This window comes from Pseudochaenichthys georgianus, chromosome 5, assembly GCF_902827115.2.
Source record: "Pseudochaenichthys georgianus chromosome 5, fPseGeo1.2, whole genome shotgun sequence".
NCBI lineage: Eukaryota > Metazoa > Chordata > Actinopteri > Perciformes > Channichthyidae > Pseudochaenichthys > Pseudochaenichthys georgianus.
In genome coordinates, this window is record NC_047507.1 from 8258396 (window position 1) to 8267507 (window position 9112).

At 40.2% G+C, this 9112-nt stretch overlaps 1 protein-coding gene across 1 annotated transcript; it reads right to left on the reverse strand.

The window, feature by feature from the left end:
* Window positions 1-1238: 1238 nt before the first annotated feature.
* Window positions 1239-6281, reverse strand: LOC117446824 (protein transport protein Sec61 subunit alpha). Its single transcript, XM_034083278.2, has 12 exons — window positions 6169-6281; window positions 5280-5347; window positions 5118-5183; window positions 4949-5027; window positions 4614-4745; window positions 4347-4456; window positions 3875-4028; window positions 3631-3791; window positions 3344-3541; window positions 2487-2678; window positions 2317-2393; window positions 1239-2210 (listed from the first exon to the last, which is right to left on the reverse strand). Exons 1-12 carry the CDS (start codon window positions 6173-6175, stop codon window positions 2024-2026), a joined length of 1431 nt encoding a protein of 476 aa, XP_033939169.1. The 5' UTR covers window positions 6176-6281; the 3' UTR covers window positions 1239-2023.
* Between the last annotated feature and the right edge of the window lie 2831 nt (window positions 6282-9112).

A 9112-nucleotide genomic window follows, 5' to 3' on the forward strand; every position in this document is an offset into this window, starting at 1 on the left:
CGTCATGATTTACATGGCAACTGTTGTTAACAACATAGGCGTCATTTGAGCTGGGGACATGTTTCTGAAATGGCCAATTTTATCCCCACCAAATGTGTAAAGTATAACTTACAAATGTTCTGAAAAATAGCGTGCACAAAGAAATATAATAAACAAGAACACCGGGTTTAGTGTCAAGATGTGAAGCAAGTCAGTTCATTTTTTTTTGTTGCAAAACATTTTTTAATACTATATTTTTTTCACGTTTTATATGAAATGTTGTAAAAAAAATACTCACGTTTATCACTTTATTTATTTCGTTTTCCAAAAAATGTTTTCATATTAAATGTCTTTATAAATATATATTTAGAATTGTATTATGCATTATATTCTTATTTTTTATTTGATGTATTGTCTTTTCGATCCTTCAGGAGGGGATTCGTGTCTGCCAAAACCGTTTGTATGGCAAAATATATGTGATATCTAACCCTACACATATTCTATTTTTTATTGTAAGGCACAATGAGATGCAAAATGTACATTAAATGTCACTTGTTAGATGCTTTTATCCAAAGCAACTTACATACACTCAATACTGTGGGCAATACCCACAGGAGTAATATGGGGTGAAGAGTCTTGGTTGGAACCAGAGCTTCCCTGAAGAAGATCAACGCACCATACCACTGAGCCACATCCTCCACAATGTTTAAAATGTTATGTATTCGTACTATCACCCAATTAAATGTTACCAATGCACTGCCTCATACCATATATGTTATGATTCTCTTTCTTCAGATCAAAGGATTTCTAAATGAGTCAGCTAACTGCAATTCTGGTTCCTTTTTTTTCATCCATCTTATTCATTACAGTTTTCATTGTCACATTAAAGCTCTGTCAGTAAAGATTTGATATAAACATTGGATAAAATGTAAGGAGGTACTGATGCATCAGAACATACAGTTCAATAGCAAAATCCCTCCAGTTATTTTTTACTCTCAACTATTTGAAGTGTGGTCATATTGAACTTCCTACAGGGATCTCTGGTGGAAGTTAAGTGCAAGGTACAACCTAATTAACCTACAGCCAGGTTATAAACCGCAATACAATGGCTTATAAATATCTCATCTCTAGAGGGTAACATCAGCGCAACAAACTTGAGATTTCAGTAACGTGTGTGTTGTGTCACCGGTGGTCACAGAACATGCAGGATCAAAGCACAACAAGGGGATAATAGGAATAAAAACACATTTTCAAGTATGTTGGAAAAAAAATCTTGTTTTTTTTTTTAATAACAATGTCTGTTACATAAAGTAAAAACCAAAATGAAACCCTTTCTCATCCCTATCAAACCCACCCTCATCCCGACCACGTCGGCAGTTTTGTGCAGCAATACAGTCTGGGAATAAAAGAGCATGACGACACAGACACACACTTTCCTTTGAGGACCCAGACAGAGGACAACCACATTTGCCCTACATAAGACCAGAGTGAATATAAACATAGTCCATCATTAAAAATAAAACCATAGACGGCTTTGTCTGAGATTACCAGAGACCTCATCAGGAGTGCAAGCATATTTTATTTATACTCTTCAAACCCTACTATAGGCCCCCAGAAACCTCAGCCATGATTGCTACTTTGAGATGAACCTGACATGGCTTTCTTTCAACTCCCCCAAAAAGTCCAGGCAGTGCTTTCAGCTTAAAATTAGCACTATCACGTCGTCTCTGTCTCAGTGTTCCTTGAACATGCTGCGATGAACAATGCCCGAGGTAAATCAAAGACAGCTCCTCACACTGATGTGCTTTTAGGCTTTTTTCAGCTTTTAAGACAGTCAGTGGGGACTTAGGCAGCCTGCTGGGAAAACGGTTTCAACTGCTAAAAAAGTAATGGTGGAAAACACAGATAGCGGAGAAAATAAAAAACCTATTCCAGCTGCAAAATGAACTGATTGTGCGAAATTGCAAAAAATTGCAAAATTAAAATAATGATGGGGGGCGGGTGGATGCTTTGTGTCTTATGTGTGCCCGAAGGTTGGTATTTTTTAGAAGAGCAGTGCTCCCATGCTGCCCATTTCGCTCTGCTCCTTCACAAAGATTTCAAAGTACTGGTAGATGATGGTCACAGCCAAGAGGATTCCTGTCCCCGAACCAATGGCCCCCAGGAAGTCAGCCATGACCGACAGCCCTCCTATGCAGAGGCCACCGAAGGCAGCAGCTGTGGGGATGTACCTGTGAATAATAAATCCAGCGTCAATACAAAAAAGTTTTCTGAAGGACAACTTTCCATATGCTGCAGGTAACACACATGCCACCTGAGACTCAGAATGCTATGTACCTGTTCAGCTCATGCACCATGGAGGTCTCTCTGTGTCCCCTCATCACCATCTGCTGCTCCTTCAGCTGCTTCGCCACCTGACACGCACAAAGTGACACACGAGGGTTCATTTCATGCGGGATTGATGCAAAGCAAAGTCGTCAATGCTTTTCGAAAAGCTCAAGACTTACATCTTTAGCAGAAGATCCTGAGACCTCGATCCAGGTCTTTGAGAAGAAGGCGCAGGAGCCGAGCATGAAGACGATGTAGATGGCAGCGTGAACCGGGTCGTCCAGGACCGAGCCAAACGACTCCGGAGGGGAGAGGTAGTAGCAGAGCCCGGCCACAGGGTAGGCTCGAGCGGGTCCACCACTCGTTGCATCCTAATCACAATGAGATATTAAAAATAAGATGATGCAGGTCCAACACGATAGACAGAACCCAACCGTTCCCCATTTATGAAAATACCACATTTTAACTGCATGGTTTCAGTTAAACTCACTTTTGGTACCCGTTCTATTTCTGTATTTTGCTTTACACTAAGGATTATTCCCCTTAGTGTAAGAGGGATTCTCAGCGGATCACCTTAACAACGACACATTCAGCTGAAAACTTGTTGAATACTTTCACCATAAAAGAGGAATGTCTGCACTCCACAAAAAATTGCAACGCTTAACCGGTAGCTTTACTATTTAATAATAGTAGATTTGTGTAGGGCCATGGTCTCCAGGCTTTTATATTCACCCTTTAGTATCGGCTCAGATTACTTGGAGCCTTGTCCCAGTGGGTACCAAAAGCAAGTACAAGATATTATCCAAAACTCTTGCTAGTTTAAAATCCAAAAAGTCAAGCTGTACTATACTGTGCGGTGGAAATGCAGCATAATATGTAATTCAATCTCCTCTAGTTAAACATAGACTAAGACTGGATATATCTATTGTCTCAAGCATTATATGCACCACAGAAGTGTCACCAATTTGAATAATAGTGTACCGTTGAATTTAATTGAATAAACGTGCTGGAGGTGCAGCTCCACTGTCATACTTACAGACCAGGTTCCGAGGAGGTTCACGAGGAAGTTCCCGCTAAAACGAGTTGAGAGCATCTGAGAGATGACGTAGAGATTGGAGACGAGGGCAGACTGCAGGATGATGGGGATGTTGGAGGTGTAGAACAGTTTGATGGGGTAGGTGTTGTACTGACCACGGTAGCGTGCTGACTTGATGGGCAGGTCGACCCTGAAGCCCTGGTGAGGTAAAGAAGCGCGCCATCAGTAATGCCATCCTAATTCTTTCAGTGCAATAACATCAGGTAAGACTCTTAGTGGCAGCTCACCTGGAAGTATATGACCACAGCGAACACGAAGACAGTGGCGATGAGGTTCAAGATGTTGGGCAGGTTCTGTCTGTAGAAGGCTTCTCTCAGGGCGCGCACCTTGTCTGTGCGGGTGGCCAGGAGATGGAAGAGAGCGATGATGGCTCCCTCAAACTCCGTACCTGGAAAACAACAGCAGTGACAGTGTTATCCATTATCATATGGATTAATATGCATATATGTTACCGTCACTAGCTTTAAATACCTCTGCCGGTGTTGACCGTGGTGGGGCTGAAGGCCTTCCAGACGATGGTCTCACAGATGTTGGTCGCAATGAAGAGAGAGATACCAGAACCCAGACCATAACCCTTCTGGAGCAGCTCGTCCAGCAGCAAGACGATCAGACCTGCAACGAAGAGCTGTGGAAACACACAGGAGGTTAGTATTGGGCTGAGACAGAAACAAACAGCTATTTAAAACAAGAAAAGATAACAACTTTTTGATTTATGACTATCCCACAAAGGAAGATGATCAAATTGTATCTTAAATTTGAAAAATATGCAAATAAAAAACAAATAATGCAAAGAAAAAACATGAACTGCAGAAGAACAAACATGCTTTATATTCAGGTTGATTGGCAGATTACTACAACAAATAATAAGTACAATTTTTGACCACTTAAGTTTTTAGACACCCTAAATTAGCTTTATCCTAATTTATTTGGAGTTTGTATTAACCTGGATGATGATGAGCAAGCAGATCCCAGCGCCCATCTCTGAAGGGTCTCCATACATGCCGGTCATGACGTAAACAATGGCCTGTCCGATGGTGATGATCATTCCAAACACTGCGAAAAGAAAGACAACATGTGTTGCAATTGGCAGGAACAACAATGAGACATTACTGAAGACGTATCTGTTAACTTCAGAGGAAGCCAAAACAAATCATTTCAAAGGTTTGTCAAGTTTTCTTAAAATAGCAAATATGATCAGCAGTAAACCTACATTTCTGAGCTCCATTGAAGAGGGCTCGGTCCTTGGGGGTGTCTCCCACCTCAATGATCTTTGCACCAGCCAGTAGCTGCATGATAAGACCTGAGGTGACAATGGGTGAGATGCCCAGCTCCATCAGAGTACCTGGAGGAAGAAAGCATTATTAGTGTTAGTATAATAACAGCAGCAGAAACTATGCATACAGCCCTACTTTGTTGACCTTTGACTTATCACATGTGATGATGAGATTACATAAGGTCTGATAACAACACTGTTGATTATTTCAACTTGTTGGAGCTGCACAGAACTCAGCGGTTAACTCAGTTAAACATATACAATTCAAGCACCTCTGTTGGAAGCCAGGATTACTCTCATCCAGTAAAAGGGATCTGCCGAATCTGAAGACATGATGCCAAAAAGGGGAATCTGCACAGAAACACATTTGTAAAGTTAGTGTCACAAACGACAATAACAGCTTCCGGAAAGAGCATGTTGTCATATGGACGTCATATTTACCTGGCAGCAGACCAGGAAGATGAAAAGTGTAATGGCAGTCCATAGTACTTTTTCTCTAAATTGAATCTGCAAGGAAAAAAGACAATAAGTAACTGTCATTCACATGCAAATTGAATACAAAATTCAACATAATAATTTTGTTTTGAGAAGACTCAAACATACCTTTCTTTCTGGTTTCTGGATTTCTGGCAAGACCGCACAGAACGGCTTGATGAACTCCAAAAATTTAACTGAAGAAAAAAAAGATTCAAAGTTAAAAAACAGATGTAACACATTACAGTCCTTATCAGTACATAGCATCACACATATTTGTGCAATCTGAGTTATTCATCTTCTCAACCGAGTTACATTTGATGCAACGTCATCACTAACCCTCAGCTAAACAGCTAACATCTGGCCAAAGCATCAATTAATTAGATTTTCTCAGCAATATCTGCATATACTAACAAATACATTTGAGGAAAGTTGGAGTAGCTAGTACTTAGTGTTTGCAGTCATTTTACACCGTTTTGCAGGATCGCTGCTGAATGTTTTGTCTTAGAGCCGATCAGCTGTTTCAATCACAGGGATTGACTTTGACAGCAAGCTATTTAACATAAACCACTAAATTATGGTATGGCAGTAGACTAGTCAATCTGGCATTGCAACGTTTTCATTTTAAAACAAGGTGAAACCAGCATCCATTTCTATTTACAGTAAACTATCACGGATGTAGAGTCCATACAGCTAGCATGATGCTAACTAGCCTTTAATCCCACAATACTTTAAAAGACAGTACTTTTGGACGCGTATTTAAAAGACAAATGCAATGTGTTGTAAATGTGCACTAGTTGAGAATCACATCTGACTTAAACGCAAGGAGACGCAATTTCATTAGAATAAAATCTTCAAATTAGCTCAAGCTAGCTGCAACCTTAACCTATCCAAGGTTAGCTTAGTTAGTAGCTTACCGGCGAACGCTGAATGCCTGCTATTGTTCGCGATTGAAAGAAGGCAGCCGGTATATTCAAACAAACTCAAACCGTGAATAAAATAGAGTAATGCCACTTACTCCCCATGGTGTCCTACGTGAAGCTCCTGTCGTGTTCCTGGTTCAGTCTGAGTGCTGATCGGAGTCAGTGTGGCTCCATCAAGCCGCTCCGGGAGAAAGAGAGAGCAGCAGAGACACGTCACCAGAGTAGCGGCTAACACACGTCACTTCTCTAAGACACACATCAACAACAAACAGTACATCATTAAACACACATACAGTCGTTTTCTCATGAGGACAGCATATTTAAGGGGATAAACAAATCCAGTAAACTCGGAAAATCCACTATTTTAATATTGAACAGTTATAATTTAACCCCTGAAGTCTGAATTCTCCCATCCTCTGGGGGCGCCATACTCCAGACTCATCATGCTGACCAGAGATGCTATATGGTAAAGATAAGCAGCTGTGCCATATCAAATGATGCACACTAGTTGTCTACTAAATAGGGGTGGTTAGATGTATTTATTTTTATAAATGTATTTATTTTTACAAGCTACTTAGCCCTGTAAGGCCCACGGTTGACATCTCATTTGAACAGTCAAAGCAAGTAAAATCAAGGGGTGGCAGAGAGAATGACACCTGACCTGGGGTCATGTTATAATTTTGCAGTAAGTTCAAAGATAGTGCTTACTGTACATGACTGTATATCATAAAAATGCTTGCCATGTAGGCTGTGTTTACTGGAGATGGAAATGCTTTAGTCAGTGTTGTAGTTGAGATTCTTCCCGTTCCAAGATGTATGGGATGTATTGGGTTGTATTGATTTGATACAAGTAAGTGAGTGTTTCATTGTGTACTTTCAACTAGTATATGGTCTGGACCCACTGGTTCCTCTACAAGCGGGAGTGCAAAGCTCTAAAGATGCCAAAGCAGGAGACCGTTTCTGGCAGATCTAGCATCCTCTCTCATCCTGGTAAAAATGCATTTATGCTGCCGTTTGTAATATTTGTTTATATTTCACTGTAATATTTTTGACTTGTATCCTAATGTATATTTGACATGTATCTTGATTGATTCTGTTCTAATCAGGGGAACACAACTCCTCTGAAAACACCCAAGAGAGGACGACCATCTTCAGGCAACGGGAGCCCAGCAGCGACGGTGACATCAAGGAGCCCGTTGAATACTCAGAAGAGACCATCCTCAGGTGACGGGAGTCCACCAAGCGGGGCCCCATCCAAGAGATCACAGCCTCCACTGGATGTACGGAAGGACCTAGTGGCACATTTTCCAGTGAAGACAAAGAGAGGATGCTGCAGACCCTGCAGTAAAGGGTACACAAACACACAATGCACCAGGTGTGACGTCCGTCTCTGCTTTTCCGACGATAGGAATTGTTCATTGTATTCATATTTAATAAATGACTATTCATACAAAACATGACTGATGTGTGATTATTATTCATGATATACTGAGAGGGCTAAGTAAGCAATCAATCCTGCAAGTCAACCCTTAGGACTTGTTCAATATATTTATTCAGACAATGTGAGTAGAAATAAAGAAATTCTGCTCCCACCGAAGCCCAACGTTGCAATATTACAACATTTCCCTAAAACGTAACTTTATTTGGGCTTTACATGGTTAATGTAATATGATTAGATACTATATGTATTAGAGAGAGATCTAAGCAACAACACGTTAAAGCGCTGTTGCCAGATCTCGTGTGTTACCATGAAAGACACATCACACAAATTGGTCGAAAAAAGGTCATTTTCTCCTGATCTGTCCATCTAAGAATTTGTTTTTACATTCAGAAATGTCCATAAATATAACACTTGTGGAAATTGGGTCCAATAGTTATTCTGGTGACCATGAGGCAAACTAATATGTCCAATCTGTGTGTTTACGTTTTCTCCCATTGGAGTAATAGAATCTCTCAGTGCTGCGTCTCTTTAAGCTGTTGACGCCTTCCTCTGAGAAAGACTAAGGCTATATCAATGTATGATTTGATCTATTGATATATTATGAATAAATAGGGGATCTTATCTCGATTGGGAGAAGAAAAGTGACTATGTAAAATGCAGTTAAGCGATTAAAGTTTGCTCCAGTCTGTGCATGCGTTTTTAGCCCAGGTCATGTTTTAATCTCATCATCAGGCATTTGTTTTTTGATAATTACATTCGCTATTGTTCCATAGGGTGTTAAGTTTTCTCAGTACTAGCGTTATCATAGCTTCCCCACTGTGGCATTGGAATAAAGAGATTACATTTAGCATATTGTTCAGTTTTAACAGTATCCGATAAGTAATGGAGCCACACAATATGTTCTCAATGTTCTACACCCCTGAGTATACCTTCCGGTACGAGTGAGGGAGAATGATGCTTATCCACAATATTAAAAGTGATTTACTCTGTGATGGAACACTATTACCAATCCAATAATATCTTTCATTTATATACACACACATTATTTGATTGTAAAATGCAGTATTGTTACTACAAATAAGAATGTGCCATGTGGTAAATACTTGTGTATGCTGCTCTTGCTCTTTTGCACTTTTTGCATATCATGTATTTTGTTTTTGCTATGTTTGTCAAATGTAATTTTCTTAAATGTTTTATGTGAGGGACTTCGGATGGAAATGAGCTCAAAGCTAAATCTGATACTGTTACGCTTGACACATTTCAATGCCAAAATAAACGATTAAATAAATGAAATGAAATGTGCTGCGTTGCATTGTTACATTTTATAATGATTACATATTTTAAAAGCTCCATATTTCCTTTTGCCTTTAGTACCACTAGAGGTCAGTGTTTGTGTGTGTGTGTGTGTGTGTGTGTGTGTGTGTGTGTGTGTGTGTGTGTGTGTGTGTGTGTGTGTGTGTGTGTGTGTGTGTGTGTGTGTGTGTGTGTGTGTGTGTGGACTAGCATTACTATACTTGTGGGGACCTAAATCTGTTTACATAGTCACGTGTGGGGACTCACCTCCCTTATGGGGACAAATTGGAGGTCCCCATAAGGGG